This window comes from Clytia hemisphaerica, unplaced genomic scaffold (genome assembly GCF_902728285.1).
Source record: "Clytia hemisphaerica strain Z4C2 unplaced genomic scaffold, Clytia hemisphaerica genome assembly, whole genome shotgun sequence".
Lineage (NCBI taxonomy): Eukaryota > Metazoa > Cnidaria > Hydrozoa > Leptothecata > Clytiidae > Clytia > Clytia hemisphaerica.
The window spans coordinates 794,399-813,490 of record NW_027103300.1 but is presented as its reverse complement, the minus strand read 5'-3'; the positions used below and the strand labels follow the sequence as shown (position 1 = coordinate 813,490).

At 36.0% G+C, this 19,092-nt stretch overlaps 1 protein-coding gene across 3 annotated transcripts; it reads left to right on the top strand.

The window, feature by feature from the left end:
* The first annotated feature begins 10,497 nt into the window (after positions 1-10,497).
* Positions 10,498-17,251, top strand: LOC136811603 (uncharacterized). Of its 3 annotated transcripts, none has more exons than XR_010847255.1 (12): positions 10,498-12,379; positions 13,500-13,584; positions 13,980-14,405; positions 14,531-14,771; positions 14,906-15,018; positions 15,181-15,258; positions 15,727-15,932; positions 16,057-16,163; positions 16,438-16,598; positions 16,687-16,762; positions 16,886-17,037; positions 17,191-17,251. XR_010847255.1 is itself a non-coding variant. In XM_067068238.1 (11 exons), the coding sequence occupies exons 1-11, from the start codon at positions 12,059-12,061 to the stop codon at positions 17,147-17,149; spliced, it is 1,818 nt and encodes a 605-aa protein (XP_066924339.1). In that variant the 5' UTR covers positions 10,498-12,058; the 3' UTR covers positions 17,150-17,233. The 3 variants fall into 3 exon arrangements, 1 of the variants encoding a protein (XP_066924339.1); XR_010847251.1 differs by having other exon boundaries at positions 17,146-17,222; XM_067068238.1 differs by lacking the exon at positions 16,886-17,037 and having other exon boundaries at positions 17,146-17,233.
* The last annotated feature ends 1,841 nt before the right edge of the window (positions 17,252-19,092 follow it).

Below are 19,092 nucleotides of genomic sequence, written 5' to 3'. Positions count from 1 at the left end.
TGGCTCCACTGTGGTATGAAAATCCTTTGGAGGCACGTGGTGGCGAGGTGGTTTTTTTGAGGTTGAAGTTTGAAAATTTCCGGTGTCAACATTTTATTTCTTATACACAACACGTCTTTTGCATCTTTCTCACAGCTTGAAACGTCATAACGACTTATAATTAGCAATTAAGTGTAAGAATCTGACTCTCACAGGAAAGATTTAAGTCTCTTTTGGGAATTGGATGAGTGATTTTCGATAAGAAATGCAATAAAAATGCTTCGAAGAATCATTTAATGAGGGAAGGAGAGTGAACAATAATATCATTACTGCGGACAGTACACGAGAAATCGGCAAAAATCTGTTACTTGTATATCCAGTGTATAATCATAGTCATTATAAAAAACCCCGGTCTGGAAGGCTTTTGTTTATTTCTATTGTTAACAGTTAGAGCTTGCGTTCGCTAATCGACTTGTTTTGCATACTTTTTGATCATGTGATTGAAAACTAGACCAATCCCAAGAGGAGAATTTGGTAACGTGATCAAAAAGTTTGCAAATCGCATCTTGCCTTTTATTTATAACAAAAGAAAATTTGACAATAAAGCTAAAACAATACATTGCCAGACCAGTGTTTTTTATAATGACTATGGTATAATAAATCCTTGGTGAAACCTTAAGATGCGCGCCACATCTAGAATGACGGATTGAATCTAGCCTGTTTTTTTTGTTTTTAAGCGGCATATTTTTCTAAATCTTGCGATTAGTGGTTTATCCAGTCAGTTTTAGTTCACTGCAAAAAGAAAAATGGCGTCGAACGCTGCTATTGAGATTCAGAAAAACGAAGACAACAACAGTTATTTTGATGATCATCCAAATATTAATGATAACAATATATAATTAAAGTAGAAACAAGACATTGAATCAAGATGACAGCTATATGCTCAGTTATGGAAAGCATTAAGGAACCAACCAAGAAAAACCAGCTTCTGAAAAAGTGTTTTTTCTATAATTATTTTTCTAATTGCTGCTACATACAGGAACTTACCAAGCATTTAAACTGAATGGAAGCCACCAGAGGCATGACAGGATAGAATAGTTGTTTCCAGACAGTGTTAATCGAATGAATCAAACGCCGAATCAATTGAACACAATCAAATAAAATGGATAAAATTGCCATTATTCGTCATTTGATACACCTTATCGGAAATTCCACCTCCTCGCGTTGTTGCTACGCAACACTTTTTGGGAGGTAAACAAAGCGCGATATTGCGGTTTTCAGGCAAAAAGCCTTACAAAACACCCAAAATATTGATGCCAAAAGAGCCTCCAAATCAACTGAAGAACCACACCGAAGTTGTTGTTTTTCTCTTTCTAATAGCTTCTGCTAGCATCTTGAAAGCTTTGTTTTGTTTGTTTTTTTTCAAATTCAGTGTATTTTTAGGAACATATAAAAAAGCCAGATATAAGCAAATGAGTTCTTGTTTTACGCAGGAACTTTTGGCGCTACTCTTGCTACCATTTATGTTTACCTCCCAATTTCAACGGATCCATTTTAGCGCAATTGTTTTTGTGGAATTTCCGATAAGGTGTATTGTCAAACGCAATTATTCGATTGTGTTCAGTTACATTCAGTTATTCGGGAAATTGCATAGATCCGCAACGTTGCGAAATTTCGCATTTTTTAGCGCCGTTGTCCATAGCTCCGCAACGCTGCAAAATTCCGCAGCTTTATCATATCGCTGCATAATTTCACAGCCCTAGCCTATGTATGATGGACCAAAACTGGCGTCGCAGGGCATTTTGCAGAACAGATCAAAATTGAACTTTTCACCCTAGCATTTAAATTTCCTACCTAGCAATTTTTCCCAATCATTCTTGGAAGAAATGCTACTTTGTTCAAATATGTCAGATTTTGCCTAATTTTGACGCCGGTCGAAAAGAGTTTCATCCTGGGGTTGACATTATTCCTCATTTCACTCCAGGATCAAGATCACCTTGTACATACCTTGCAACACCTGTAAATGACTTTTTGATTGAAACATTCCATCAAGACCTTAAAAATAAAATAAAATAAAAGGAATATATATTAGTATAGTAACTTACTACAGAAAAGTTCCTTGGATTTAAATTCAATTCCCATTATAACATTTACCTTTGTTTTCATCAGACATCCTGAGTTGGATCTCCTTCTCAATCTCGTCTTCTTCTTGTTGTCGTTTCTCTGCTGCCTTCTTTCTTCTCAAGTTGTTTTGTTGCTCTGGTGGAAGTTGATGTGAAAAGAACCTATCAAGACTTTGCTTATAACTACTTTCAAATTATTACAATATAATAATGAATTGTATTATATAAAGACAAAGAACAAATAAAGCTCTTACGTTTTCTAAGTGGTGATGAAGATGAGGCACCTGGTAGTGAGTTTGTGTACATCATTTCATTATTTTTGTTCCTTGTTTTTGTTTGCTCTATCAAAAAGAAGTTACAGAATATTCAAACATTTCGTCAAGAATTCATCTGTATGACTTTTTATTGTAAAAATTGAATAAAACCTACAAGTTAAAGAAAAGGTTAGAGGAGCACTTAAAAAGTTCTGAATTAGAACTGAAATGAATTACCTGGTGTGGTAGGAGCAGAGAGAGTCTCTGGAATGATTAAAATAAATATGAAAGTATGTCATCTACACACCTGGCAACTTCACTGACAAAAAATATGTTATGTAGAACTTTATTTTAAAATTTAATTCCAGGCATTAGAAACTGAAATGATTTTCATTCTGACTTCACCTAAAAAGTTATGTACATTAAGTCAAGTGAAATCTTCCATATTTTCTGGTGTCTCACCTTGAATGAGTTTTGTGTCCTGCTTATTGTTTTTCTTCTTCTCGGGAATCTTTCTCTCTAAAAATGATTATTCTTGCTTGTATTTTTGTTATTATTAGAAGTTTTATCATCATTACTATTATTATACCATATTCCAAGCCCAACAATTTAATAGGAAAGGTCAATCTTCTCGGAAATCATAAAACCAGCCATTTTCACACAAAGCACATATACATTCAATCTCTCTAAAAATCAAATATTTTTCTTTTATTGTTCTCTTTATGTAAAAGCTTGAAAATTAGGCATCAAATTTAAGATTTGAAGTGACAAACACACAAATAACTTGATTGAAGTATCATCACATCATAGAATCATTTTCATGATAAAAGAGGGTATGAATACTTTTTTGTCTAAAAAAGGTCTGAATTGACGGTATAATTACAATGATACACTTACTCTTTCTGCCTTTGATTTTTAAAATTGTGGCAGGATAGTGCTTTACATGTTTCTCGTGCTTGAAAATTGCAAACACTCTTTCTCCCTCCACGAGATCTTCTAAGCTCTTTGGGGCATTTTGCAATTTCTAAATATTAAGAATAAATGAAAATATAACCAATGAAGAGAAAATATACTGTGTCTTGTATAAAGCGCAGTAAAGCAGTGAGCATTCTACTTTTTTTATAGCCCTGAAATACAATTGTCAATCACTATTGAGAAAACTGATTATAGATAATTGATGTTATGCGACCTGTGGTCAACATTTTCCCATAGTCACCAATTATCATAACAGCAACATTAAAATGTTAATTTTTAGGATTTAAAAATGTACTGGCTAATGCTAATCACTTTCATTTCTCAGACAGTCTCAGAATTACTTTGTTTTTGAGAGGCTTTATTAACCTCAATAGCCTGTCTCTTTTTTGACTTCAGGCACACATAAATACATACAAAGTCTGTCTGAATAAACTAAATATGTAAAAGGTACGTTAGCCAGTATACAGCGTTGTCTTTAACATACATGTATATTATAGATTCACTATAGATTACAAGATATATATGGTTGACTTACGAAAATTCCAATTGTCTTTCCATTATCATCCTTTGGGTAGTCCGACAAATTTCCAAGCTCTCGAATATCGTAGCTGGCTGCATCCCCACTAGATTTGATTTGGTCTTCATATATTATGTTAACAATAATGCCACTTTCTATGAGAAATAATTGAAGAATAATGAAGACATAACTATCTTTGCAATCTAGGTACTTTCAGACTAGGAAAAATATTGGTGAAATTCAGTAATTGCAGTGTTATTTTTTAAAACATTTTCTATAAAGAACTTAAGTTTTGAAAGTCAATGAAAATAAATTTCTACCTTACACTGCTCTATTGAGCTTAAAAATGTCTCTTCAAAAGATGCTTTCTGGGTAAAGTTGCATAGGTTTTGCATTTCCTACAAAATCTCATCACGCGATTTTCATTGCTATATTTTTATCTCTTATTGCAAAGATGCTGGGTAAGAAGGCTAAGAGGTTGATATTGCTATCACTTGAATCAAGTTGAAGCCTTATATTTTCTGAGTGCTGAAGTTAGTTGCCTTTATTCTGCTTTATTTAAGAATAAAAACTTGCCAAATTAACAATTAACATACCTTCTGGTACATCAAAGTTACGTTTGCCCCCACGATGAGTCATATTTTCACTACCGGTTAGTTGATAAATAGTTATGTATGTGTAGGGGATGATATTTAAGATTTTGACGCTGTGTAAAAAAATACAAAAGACAGATAAATGGTGCACTGGGAAAGTCATTCATTTAATAGATTTAGCTTGTCCAGTCATTTATGCAACATAGATTCAATTTTACAAAAAAAGTTCGACTTCATATCATGCAAATTCCAATAAAAAGAGAATTCTCGGGCCATTATGCAGTGGGTCGTAAGGTGTCATTCACAAATCAATTTTAGAGCTTAACCATTATTCATCCACTTGGTACCAAAAACGTGAAAAATCACAAATACCACCAAAAATTTATGTAGAAAATTTCATTCAATCAGTGTTTTATAAATTTGCTATAGTGATTGTGTTTAGGATGAGAACGTGACGGTCTATTGAATAACAAATTACTCCACATACATTACTTTCCCTCAAGAAAAATTTAATAAATCATCTTGTCTCTAGGTAACTGTTTTAGAATAATTAGCAAAATTGGATTGGACAAAAACACTCAATCACTATCAATAAAGTATATACATAATATTTTGAGTTGTGCCAAATTTCGGGCTCACTAACATGTTGTAAACCAAAAAAGAAAGATTTTTCGAAAGTCTGGAAAAATGTACAATACTTAAAAAAGAAATGGTGCATTTAATGGCAATCAATTTGGTCCAGTGAAATTCCCAACTTTTTAGAGCAGACACGTGGATGCGCCATATTGAATTCCTGTTCGCATCTTCCCAATCGTGACGGAACGAACGGAACCGATAAACAATGTTAACCGCGATCTATACACAGATATCTGTGTGGATCTATATTAAAACTTGGGGTATAGACAAAACGCTGAACGGCGGAACGACGGAATGCCGGAACCGGAATAGCTGTTCCGGCCGGAATAGCTATTCCGCGGAATAATGATGTTTTTTTTATATTTTGTATTCCGCGGAATATGATTATATATTTTTTTCCATCTGGGCCAAGTCAAGCTAACGAAGGTATGACATCGCTGAAAAATTTCAGTTAAGCACGGCTAGAAGTTGGTCCAGTGGTTTAAAGCGTTGGTTTCACGCACTAGGGATCCCCAGATCGAAGCGGGTCTGAGTCACCTTTAAAATTTTTATCCAGGTTTTGATGTTTCATGTTTTTTTGGGTGCAGATTCCGAAAAAATAGGTCTGAAGTCCTGAAAAGTTGACGGATGGGCGCTAAGAGACCGTAAAGGACCCGTACGGGACGTTGAATAACCCATTCCCCTAGCGCCGGACTGGGTTGGTCTCACGACTTGAAACTTTCTGGAGACGTCAAGCATATCGAAGGGGGGGAGCATGCCAAATTTCATCACTCCACTGTTACCGGTCGCCGGGCTACGGGCCGCGCAAGGTACGCTGCAGGACGTCCCCGTACGGACGATTGCCGGGTCGTACGGCGTTTTTAGCCGGTCAAATTTTCCGTGAGGTATAATTAATCTAGTTCTATCTTAGTTATATCTAAGGGAGACACTCAAACATAAAATCCCAAACAACACCCCGGGAAAGGTGTATTAGAATGACTTCACAAGCGAGTGCACGAGTGCATTCCTTTATATACGAAAAACAGCCAATGAGGTAGCCGATTACTGATTATAGGTGATTATGGGTGCTGATTATGGGTGGTAATGGGTGATTATGGATGATTATGTACATAGATATACCCTCAGGGGTGATAAAAGAGAAAGATTATTATAATTATTATAATAAAAAATCATATTCCGCGGAATAGCTAATACAAAAAATAAAAAAAATTAAAAAAAATCATATTCCGCGGAATAGCTATTCCGGCCGGAACACCTATTCCGGTTCCGGCATTCCGGCATTCCGCCGTTCTGCGTTTTGTCTCCACCCCAAAACTTGAAATCCGTTATAAGAGCATCCGCTCTAAAGGAAAAGGATAATTACAAGGTCTCAAAAGAAGGTTGTCTATTGCTCATTTCGACATTTTAAATTTTCCGGGGGTTTTGTTGTTTGGAATTTATTAACTAACAGTTAGGTAGGGTCAGGGTTGCTAGTAACGGCTTGTCACTGTGCCGGGTGCATACTCGGCGCCTTGGGCCCCGCAGGGTTGCTAGTAACGGCTCGAATTTCAGTCAGGTTATAAGTCGATGTCGGAATGAGCGGTAGACAACCTTCTTTTGAGACCTTGTAATTATCCTCTCCCCGCTCTAAAGGACGATGGCGGATGGTTACAACGTGTTTTAAAGAAGAAAATGTAAGAATCATTCATTGCTGAACGTGAGACGTTTTACAAACATTGAACGAGTTAAAATTTTCTGTTCTTTGACCAGTTGACCACCGTCTACAAAATAAAAGATTGTTTTATCTACGAAAATGAGCAAAAATTCAAATCACCACACCAACACCACTTTATCCAAATCAAAATCAACAACCAGCCAATCCTGCCCCAACAAATGCAGCATACGGATACTCACCGACAAACCACGTGCCCCCAATATCCCCACCAACAACAAAAACAAACTCCAACACCAATACTCTACCGACAAATCTTCTCCATGGAACCATTGTACCAGGAAAAAGTTTTTTTAATTCTTTAGAAGACAGATACAAAACCAGAACATGCAACACTAACAACCTTGAACCGACAGATAAAATTCTACCCCTTTCGCAACCATCACAGACTACAGAACCGTCTACAGATATTCGTTTTCCATGTGACATTTGTGGTAGAGAATTTACAACTAAGGGAGGCCGATCCAACCATAAGAACAGTTGCACAAGAAAGAAATCAACCACCTCCTCCACCACCACTACCTTACCTAATTGCCACTCTACCATTCGTAACCACAAACCAACCGAACCCACTTCGCAACCTCCACCTACCAATCCTACCAAAACTACCCAAAGCCAAACCACAGGAAACACCAAAACCAATAATACAACACCAAAAACTTCACTTGGTAGCCTTACTTTGATTGACCTCCACACTTTTTTCGACAACTGCTACAATGAAATTGTTTTCTACAGGAAAAACCTTTTTTTACTACCCTCCGGACGTGCTGGGAAACTTTTTATATCGGAAATGACTAAAGTTATAAATTATTGGAACAATAACTCCTCAGATCTGTCAAGTATTTCTATCAAAATGCTAATGTGCATGCCAAATCTTCTCCTACAGAAACCTCACGTTCGTTCAGGAAGCAAGGAACATTCGATTGCACTTTTGAGAAGGATTGACTGGTGGCAAAAAGCTGATTTTGATAGACTTTTACAAGAAGCAAAAGAAATACAATCTCGAATACCTGTCACTATGAATAAAGCTCCTAAAAAATCTACCACCTCCGAATTCACTAAGCACATGCTCAGAGGAAATATAAAATCGGCCCTACGCGTAATTGAAGAAGCCTCTAACAATGGTGTACTTGAACTAAATGATGAAACCCTAAGAACACTTCATGAACTTCACCCTGATCGTTCAGAATCGTCAATAGAAACTCTTCTAACCGGGGACATTACTGAAATAGACCCTATTGTTTTTGAAGCTATCGATGGACCAGCAATTCTTTCGGCCGCCCTCAAAACCAAAGGATCTGCTGGACCTTCCGCTCTTGACGCAGACGGATGGAGACGGATCTTGGCCTCCAGGAATTATGGCAACGTTGGATCTGACCTCAGAACTTCTCTGGCAAACATGCTTAAAATTCTTTGTCGCACAAAACTGGACCCAGCAACGGACCAAAGAAACATTGAAGCTTTTCTAGCTTGTCGACTGATTCCCCTTGACAAAAATCCAGGGGTTCGCCCAATCGGAATCGGAGAGGTGATCAGGCGCATTTTTGGAAAAGTTTTGATATCTACCATTAAAGGGGACATTATGAAAGCAGCAGGCTCACTGCAAGTGTGTGCCGGCCAACAGGCAGGTAGTGAAGCTGCTGTACATGCTATGAATGAAATTTTTAGTGAAGAAGACAACGACGCCATCCTTCTTGTAGACGCCTCTAACGCTTTTAACACCCTGAAACGAGATGCTTTTCTGCAGTAACATTAAATTTCTCTGCCCAGCAATCTCAACATACATACTAATAAACTGTTACAGTAAAAATTCTAGACTCTTTGTCACTGGAGGCTCCGAACTGTCATCAAGTGAAGGAACCACCCAAGGCGATCCAATGGCTATGCCTGCATATGCCCTAGGGTTGGTACCTTTGCTAGATTTATTGACAGAGGACCCGCTATCGAGGAACGTCAAAGAAGCTGCATTTGCAGATGATCTTGCTGGTGGTGGTAAGCTTGCTAACCTATTGAAATGGTGGTCAGAAATAAACAGACTCGGACCCTACCTTGGTTATCACCCTAAGGCTAGCAAATCTTGGCTGATTGTAAAAGAGAACAAGTACCTTGAAGCTTTAGAACTTTTTGAGGGAACCAACATCAATATAACAACAAATGGTCGGAAATACCTTGGGGCACTTTAGGAACTGAACATTTCAAATCTGATTACCTTAAGTCTAAAGTATCAGATTGGGTCAAGGAGATTATCGATCTATCAGATATTGCCAAGTCACAGCCTCAGTGTGCATACAGTGCTTTTGTAGGTGGGTTCATTCACAAATTCACCTATCATATTCGAGTCTTGGATGACATCTCCGATCTACTGAAGCCCCTAGACGACGCAATAGACCAGCATCTTATACCAGCCTTGACAGAGGGACATCACTGCAACCAGATGGAAAGGAAGCTCCTCAGTCTACCGGTGAAGTTGGGGGGTTTGGGTATACCCATCCTATCTGAGAACTCCGATATCGAGCATAGCAACTCAAGAAGAGTCAGCCACCAGCTCAAAACCGACATAGTCAACCAACAAAAGGAGCTCAACTGCAACCCACTAAACGCAACCACCAAATACAAAGTAACACGCGAGAAAGAAGCAAGACAGAAAACACTGTTACAGGACATCAGATCCCAGATGAACCAGGACGAGCTTAGAGCAAACGATCTAGCCCAAGCCCAAGGAGCGTCAAACTGGCTGACAGCATTACCCCTCAAAAATGAGAACTTTGTATTATCGAAGAGAGAGTTTTTTGACGCAATTATAGTACGTTACAGATGGCAATTGAAACACTTGCCTAGTCACTGTGCATGTGGTAAAGTTTACACTGTCGAGCATGTCTTATCCTGTGCCAAAGGGGGTTTTGTCTACCAGAGGCATAAGGAACTCAGGGACACTATCGCTAAGCTGATCAGTGATGTCAAGAAAGACGTCACAATAGAACCACAACTCGAGCCACTTACAGGAGAGGACCTGCCAACCGGAACAATCACCGAACCCGGAGCAAGAGCTGATATAAGCGCTATGGGGTTCTGGACTAGAGGCCAGAGAGCATTTTTTGATGTCAGGGTATTCAATGCCTACGCTCAACGGTATTCTAGGAAGAGCCTCAAAAGCGCTTTCGAAGCAAATGAAAAAGAGAAGAAAACCCACTATAACCATCGAATCATAAACGTGGAACAAGGATCCTTCACACCCCTAATCTTCACAACCAACGGGGGAACCGCTAGAGAAGCTTCAAATTTCATCAAATCTTTAGCTATCCTGATTTCCGACAAGAGGGATGAACTGTTCAATCAGACTTTAAACTGGATAAGAACAAAACTTGCTTTTGCTCTGATTAGATCCACAGTCCTATGTTTACGTGGGTCTCGTGTGCTCAAAAAGCAGAAAACTGAAAACTTGGATGATATTATTATCACTGAAGCTACTGCTTATATAAACTAGTTTTTTTTTCTTTTACTATTTTCTAACCTTTTGTTTTTTCTATGTTTTAATATTTGAACCTGTACTTATACATATAATGTATGTTACGTTTTAGACCCAGTCAACTGAGGCTCTGGGAAATAAAAAAAAGCTCTAAAGGAGCGGGCCAATATACCATCGGAGAGATTTATTAGTGGCCCTTTGATGTGCCGACAACAGTCGGGTTCAATGGCTATATCTTCGCTTGCTCAAGAATTATGTTCGTCCCGACTGAACAGAAATTTAGCATGAAAATGTCTGCTGCGCCGACCGTCAAAAACTATTTTTATATAGTTTTGGCGCTTCAATGACAAAGCAAATTTCGGATTCAAGAAGGGCAAGTAGTGAAGAGCTTTTGTTAAATTTTGGTTGTTTTTTGGTTTGTTTTGGTGGACTTTTTTACAATATAAATATGTCTTTATGCTTTCTTAGTATTACTTTTAGTATTCAGTGTAATTTCTGTAAATGCACCAACCTTTTAAAGATTGTTTTTTACACACAAATGTTGATTATTTTTTGTTTGTTTTGGTGACTGATTTTTACTGATTTTTCTCAAATCCAAACTCAAAGATCATAAAGAAACAGTAACAGGTATGTTCCTTATGCTTTTTCAGTAAGTTTCATGTTGTTATAATCTTGTGCGGTCCTATCAAAACGACTGTTGACCGCCAGACAACTGAACACAACCGCCTGACACCGACAACAGTCAAAGTCAGTCAAAAGTCATTAGCAGCAGTACAAACATGTGTACAAAACAGATAATTTTGTCTTCAGAAAGATCTGCAGACTTCTGTATAGGTAGTTTGTATCTTACTAACGATTAACCTGGCTATTTGTGTACCAACAGTCAGCCAATTTTACAGAGCACATTGAAAATTCACTTTTGAGGTCCTGAAAACTATGAAGGTTAGTGTAATATTTATCGAGTATGTCTAGGTAAGTAGGAAAAAGCAGTAAATTCATGTTTTAAGTTGTATTTTCATGTAAATGAAGCTAAATTAGGGATGATTGTTTATGTTTGGTACATGAATATGATTCCGAACCATATCGAATATGGTGCTAATATTGATTTGAATATGGTGCTAGCCTAGAAAATATAACAAATCTGATGCGAATCATATTTGTTATTATTTTCTGCCTAGCACCCGCATCCGAATTGGAATTAGATGCTAACTTGCTATGTTGATCGTTTCCAAGCTCCTCACAAAATGTTCAAACGCGGTCAAGTCAAATTCCGTAATGCAAACCTTCCAGATGTTAAAATATGCCCGATCTTCAGAGCAGAGCGTGTCGTAGCATATTTCCACATCTGGTACCAGATAAGATGCACCGGCCTTGCAAGTACACCGCGCGGGTGCGCGCGGGCAAAATATTGTGCGCGTAGCGCACAGGCGAGCGCAGCGTTTTGTTAGGGATAGGCAGCAGGCTGGCGAAGCCAGCCTGCTGCGTCTTCCTGGAGGAATGGCGATCATAACAGTTAGCCTAACTCGTGAGGTCTGTTCACCCGTATATACTATATGTGTCACTCCATAAATAACCTTGAATTTCGGAAAATCAGCAGCCATCGTGGCCCAGTGGTATAGACTACGTGTTGTTTCGTAATCGGAAACATGTAGGTTCGAACCAGGGTAAAGTATTGAAAAGTTTCAAAAATTTTTCTAAGTCTCCGTGCTTGTCGGTGCATCATGAAGATTTAGCCATAGGTGAAAAACAACAATAAACATGCACACAGCCTGAGATTGAGACTACATAAAAATGAAGCAATTTAATGAATTTCATTGAAACAAAAGCCAGTAGGTCGGATTTGGCTGCTGTTTTTGATGCTCCTACTTGTGTTGAAAGTTGTACTGCTACGTGTACTACTGAGCATGAAAGTCTTATTAATAATGAAAGTCGTTCTCACCTGCCACCACCAAAACCAGGAGGATCACCAGCCACCACATCTAACCACCACATCTCAATTTCACAAACCATAAGGCATGAAGTAGATAACACAGTGTCAGACTCAGCTTATGATGAAGAATCAGAATTGGATGGTGAATATAATCAAGTCAATAACACAGAACTTCCAGGAATCTTAACCGACAAGGTATAAAAATAAATACCAAATTATTGGTAAATATCTTTGATAAAATCATTGCTATTGTTAATTTCTCACAGTGAAATTTCTTTCAATATCACCATTTTTAAGTGGCCTTCCTTTGGGGCGACGTCCATATTCAACCCTGCCACGCGTAACGGGAAAAGACCGTTAGTGGGTAGGTATATCCCACTTGTGAGAGTTAACTGTGGCAATCATGACCAAAATAAAATGTTCTACTCAATATCCAAGAAAAGCCAATAATAAATTCTTACAAAAGCTGAATATTTCTAGTAGTTGCCTTTGTTTCTACTTCCACGAATGCGGCGCGCTTTTCATTCAAATTCAAACTACCGTCAATCAATTTCTTAGATTACAGTCGCGGTGTTTTCGAAGTATAGGCTTTTGTGCTCCCGTGGTAACTTTATTTTTCCACTAAGCTGATCTGAAATTGTTTTCTTTTTCCCGCGCGCGTAGGAAATTTCTTTTACCAAAGTGACGTAATCTATCTTTGAAAGCGCCAATCAAAATGCCGTCCGCCGTCAGCCTTCTATTTGAGTAATCGAGACTTGTCTCTATTTGGTTTTTCTTTCCCGATTTTCACTCGCACTCGCATTTCCAATCGCACTCAGTTTTCAGCGTAGTGGATGGCCAAGTTGTGAATAAATTTATGAGAGTTGAGAAAAAAGAATGAAACATGTTTACAGTGGTGGGTAAAGTGTTGGATTTTGGTCTTTTTTGCAAAGACTGTTAAGATGGTGTGTAGGTATGTTTGAAAACTATCGGTCTTTTCCCGTTACGCGTGGTAGGGTTGAATATGGATGTCGCCCCTTAATTGCCATTGGTGGCCACATGATGAGTACATGATGATGTGAGCACATTATCAGTTATGTTCATAATTTCAGTTGGTGGGCGGTTAGTAGACTACTGGAACAAATATGGAATTCTTGCAGTACAATGCATTATTGAAAAGGTTTATTACATGCCATTACATGTTATAAAATTATGTCTGCTGTCAGCGCCGAGGCCAAAGCACCAGGCAGGTGATGTCAGTTAAGGAACACTGTTTTAAATGAATATCATATCAGATTAAATTTACATTTAAAAGATTTTATTGACTTCATTTCAGATCTCAACACAAACTAGTGATTTAACATCAAGCTATAAAGATATAATGGAAGTAACTCTTGAAGACTTGAATGAACTCAAACCCGGTAAGTATAACATAATTGGAAACGGCTAAATCCGGTTAAGCGAAAAAATAGCCTTTTAACTAATTTCATACTGATTTGATAGCTTGGTGTCTTTTATTTTTTGGCTGGTGAGCCCGGGAAAATAGTGAAAGATTCCGGAACGGGGACAAGAATCTAAGTGCGGAAACAGGAAACTTAATAATAAGGTTTTATGGTGTAAAATTATGCAATATTTTTCACAGATGATCTGAAACAAAGGAGTAAAGGGATTTTTCTTTAAAGTTTGTATTTTTATTTTTCTCTGGGTTCAAAGCCGCTCGTCACATCTGCCAACCGGCCTACCCACTCTTATTGATTTGTCTTTTACAACAAAACTGTTACCTAGTTAAATTTGTATTTAAAATTGATTATTTAAGGAAACATAATGGATGAAGAGGATGAAAGTGATGATGAAGGAAATGAAAACTTTGATCCATTTATTGACTTGAGAACTATAACTGAGCCTGAACCCTTGGCACCAGGGCTAAATATATCTTTACAAAACTCGCTCCTTTTACATCTGACATTCGCTAAGAGGCACAACCTCACAAAAGCTGCCTTAAAAGATTTACTTCATTTAACCAGCCTACATTTGATAAGACCAAATAAGTTTCCTTCAAATCTTGCGAACATGTACTCAAGTATTGGTCTAAGTGAAGTTGGAGTTGCAAAAAAGTTTTATTGCAAGAATTGTTATGGAATTTTGAATGAAGCTGATACACAATGTTCAAATTGCCAATTTGTTGGAAAGGATTTTTTTATATTCAACGACATCGAAGAACAATTGAGAAAACAATTTCAAAGTACCTTTTTTTAATGTTTTAACATTATCTAAAAGTTTCAATTATAGTTAATAGTTAATTGGATATCTTTTATTCTTACATACAGTAGCCGTTCATTGGTTCCTATTCAATTCTCTTTTTCTCAGAGTCAAGTTTTAAAGACAACTTGTTTCAACCTCCGGCAAGAGTCCATAATAAAGATGATGCAATCAGAGACATTTACGATGGAAAGTTCTACAAGAAACTTGTCAATGAGGGATATTTCGAAAATGATGGAATAAACTTAACCTGTCAACTTAACAGTGATGGTGTCAGTCTTTTTAAAAGCAGCACATATTCTGTTTGGCCAGTGTATCTCCGTATAAATGAGCTACCGCCCTATATGAGGTATTTTTAAATCTTTTTAATTGACTTTGATTTCAAAGAAATATGTAACAGAATTATTTACCATGTTTTATTATTTATTATGTTTACATTTTACAATAAGATCTTTGTAATATAAATACTGTACATCTCTTTAGAAATTGTAAGGAATTCAAACTCCTCCCATGCCTCTGGTTTGGAAAGCAGAAACCGTATATGAGAACCTTTTTAAGACCTTTGGTAGATGCAATGAAGACGTTATTTCATTCAGGTATGCTATATCTATATTTCGCCTCATTCAACTATTGTCAATCAAAAAGGAGAACTTCTCAGCTCTTGATAAATCCATTTTCAGTCATTTTGTGATTCTCTCACATTGGATTAAAACATATTTGACTTATGGCTCTTATTTCAAGAATACTTAAACTTTTAGGTATCATCATAAGGTTTGCTGATGGTACTAAAGTGAATGTGAGAATGGTCATTTCTGGAGGGCTTTTTGATCTTCCTGGTATGTGATATTATTAATATGATTGATATGTTGTTTTAGAAAATAGTAAACTATGAGTTATTAATATTTTAAGACTTAGAACATGTTTAAACTTTTATAATCATACAGGAAAATCTGATCGAGGCTCAATATGAAGCAAAGTTTCATTTTTAGGCTAAGCTAATGCTTATTTAAATGCTTTACTTCAAACTTTAGTTTAAGGGGGCTCACAGTCACAAACAGCTTTATTATATAAAGTTCTAAAAAGAGTAAAAGTTATGTATACAGAAAAGCTACTCAATTTCATTCCATTTCAGCTTAGAGATACTGTATGCTAAGCATAGTCTCAGCATGCTTAAGTCATGCTCTATAAAAAGGGAGAATTTGTCAAACTAACAAGATTCATGTAATAATTTCATGTTTAAATATTGTATAGCTTAGTTTTACAGGCTTTTATGGTGTTAAAATTTTTGTTGTTGTTCCTTTTAGCTAAATGTCTTGCGCAAGAAATGGTGCAGTTCAATGGTTATTTTGGTTGTAGTTTTTGTGAGATAAAGGGTGAACAAGCAACATCAAATGGCAAGAAGAAAGGGTCAAAAACTGTGTTTCCCTTGAATAAAGATTGCATACCAAAATTAAGACAAGAAGACAGAACAATAGTTCAAGCTATACTTGCTCTGGAACGAAATAAAACAGTAATTCTTCAACCTATTAATCCTAAGAAGTTCATTTGTTTTTCTAAAAATAATTTTTACAAACACTAAATTTCGTAAATATTTCATCTGTTACAAAACCTTTTAAATTCTTCTCTTTTTTAAGATTTTCGGGATAAAAGGATGTTCTATTTTGGCAGAGTTACCTTATTTGAACATCATCTGGAACTTTCCATTCGATTACATGCATGGTGTGTTTTTGGGTGTCTCAAAGTAAGTTGAATATATTATTATGACCTAACTTAAGGAAGACTTTTATCCAGCATTGCCTAATGATGAGTGAACACGATTGCTGACTTATATGCTGTAAAGGGTAGACTAAAAGGTTTGCTCGCTAAGCTACACCAGATGTGAGATATATTTTTAAAAGAAAATTTGCGAAACTTATCAGACTGAAATTCCAAAATTCTTTCAAAATTAATTTTCCCCTATTTTTGAAATTCACAACAACAATATGTTTGATGTTACCCTTTTTTTCTTATTCTAGAACTTTAGCAAACCTGTGGTTTGATTCATCAAACTCAAAAAATCCATGGTATCTTGGAGGGATGAGCAACATTGTTGAAAATCGACTCGTTGCAATAAAACCACCCGATGAAATTACAAGACTTCCTAGAAGTATTATCAATCACCGTGGCTATTACAAAGGTATGGGCACTTAATTTCGGTACTTCTTGTTCTATTTTAATATGTATAATTTTTTAGAAATATTATTAAGAAAACATTACAATTTTAGCTAACGAGTATCGCAACTGGTTATTCTTCTATGCACCTATTATCCTACAAGATGTTTTGCCAGAACCGTACTATAGGTATTTTGTTACTCATTCTTTTTTTTTTCAATTCTGAGGGTTTTTGTTTAATCTTAAAATAATTGAAACTTAGAAATAGACCCGGTTTTCAGATTTTCAGAATTTTGCTCTATTTCATTCAAGCCATTTTCTTCTCCTATCAAACGCAATGTTCATTTTACAAGAGGAGGAGTTGCCACCAACAAAAATTAGATGAGTCAGAAAGGATGCTATTCAAATTTGTTGAAAGAATGGATAAAGTGTACGGGAAGTCAGCAGATTATAATAGTTCTTGGGTAAAGTGACTTTTCACAAACTGTTTATTTTCATCTTATCTCCCTCTTAAATGTAACAACGATAATTACAATCATTCTTAACCTAAGCTCGTGGCTTTTTTTCCATAGATAAAGCTGCTTGTAAATCCAATGTACATATATTACATTACCCAGAGCAGGTCAGATGGAACGGACCTCTATGGGCCTCAATGTCAGGTTTCACGTACGAAAATTGGAATGGAGAGTTTAAATTCCTGTTTCACGGAACGCAAAACATAGATAAACAGGTTATTAAATTTTCTTGGTAATTCTTTAAAAGTAACATAAGTAAGTAAGAGTAAGATAATGAGCTTAGTTTATTGTAAATTTGTTTGTTTATGATATTTTCAGATTATCTCATCAACCAATGTACGTCTGCGAATCCCTGAGATTGCATCATCGCTAGTCGAAGGGTCTCCAGAATATCAATATTATCACACACTTTCATTAACCAGGTAATTAAAGTGATCCTAATGGCAATGGTCTATTTTTTGATTTCACCAATTATCTTGGATATACCTCATGCTTACATGGTTATCATACTCATAAAACTTTGATTTTCACAAAATAACCACACTAGATTAAATTTCCACAAAGTCGATAATGTTGTTTGCAAAATCATAATTTTAAAATGAGGGATTTTCAGATTCTCATAATAACTAGATGTAGAACATCTAAAAATCTTATCAATTTTTTTGTAGAAACAGTTTATCAAATATTTCAACTCCAAACATCCAAAATATTTTATGAATGTCTTTAGTTTAAACTTGATTCAATTTTAGAACTGAAGCAAAAGCTGCTAAGACATCCTATGGACCATTCAAAACTCTTGATGCATTAGACCTAAAGTACATTGATAATACGAGTTTAATAAGACAAGGGTATGTACATGTTTTATTGTAGGAATAAGGTTTTTAGGTATAACGATGCTCGGCTTTTTAAGTGTTCAAATTCAAGTCAGTCCAGAAAATATTTCTTGCAAGATTTGGACATACAATGTTCTAATGTTTCACTCAATACTTTTGCATTTGATTCAGGGACATGCTTACAAAGTATGATAAATATCAAAATCGCTTCAATACATTCAAGTCTGAAAGTTATACACGATCCACAAGGAGGGCCAATTTTGCAGTAATGGTTGAATTCAATGGTCTTTTGATTCCTGCTATTATTAAGTTTTTCATACAAGTAAGCAATTATGAACATTATCCATTAACCACTATCTATTGTTAATATGTAATCTGTCACTAAAATTTCTTATTTCGTTTTTATATACTCCCAGTTTTATAAACTTTGTATTTTCTTTACCTTCTATGATTTTTTAGTAGAAAATTCAACTTGAGTTCTAATAAAATTGCTTTGCATTTTATTCTCTCTTTTTCAGGTAAATAGAGGGGAACGTAACCTTGCTGTCCTCAACGTTTTAAAGTACTCTTCTAAAAGTTATGTGGGCAAGTAGAAGAATACAAATTCAAAGTTCAGCACATAAAATGCCTATTTAGGTAAGCTTTTCAGTGAAATCTTTTGGTTTTTTCTTTCAACTAATTTTATTCCGTATTTTATAATGGTCTTGGTTTTGGTCTTTCAATCTTGCAATCTTTAAAACAGATTTATTTTTGAATGTGAATAAAAACTAATTGAACAGCTGGACTGTTTGATATGACAATTGATTACTTCTTTCAATTTCAGAACAGATGAATGTATCGTTGTAGATGTTAACTGCATTAAGAAAAAACAGATTTCCATTTTTTTGGATAAACATATTTACTTTTCAGATTTTGTCAATAGATATGAGAGTGACTAGCTACCAGCCTAATATGATTTTTGGGTAACCTAATCATGAGGATTTTTTATATTAATAGTATTGTAAAGGATAAAATAATTAGTTTATATTATGTGAAGCTCTTGTTGTCGCGCTCAGGTTTTCAAGATTATAATTACCCCTTTGTTATTTTTTTCTGCTCAACTTCTTAAGGCCTTCAGGAATTTGAATAGTTTAACAATTTCTGCTATCCTAATTTTTATCAAAGAAGGGAA

Bases quoted from the DNA above. Each gene is read 5' to 3' on its own strand.
- LOC136811603 (XM_067068238.1), top strand. From the start codon at position 12,059: ATGAATTTCATTGAAACAAAAGCCAGTAGGTCGGATTTGGCTGCTGTT. The intron at 15,259-15,726 runs GTATGTGATATT...TGTTCCTTTTAG, and splicing joins AGGGCTTTTTGATCTTCCTG to CTAAATGTCTTGCGCAAGAA. The intron at 16,164-16,437 runs GTAAGTTGAATA...TTCTTATTCTAG, and splicing joins GTGTTTTTGGGTGTCTCAAA to AACTTTAGCAAACCTGTGGT.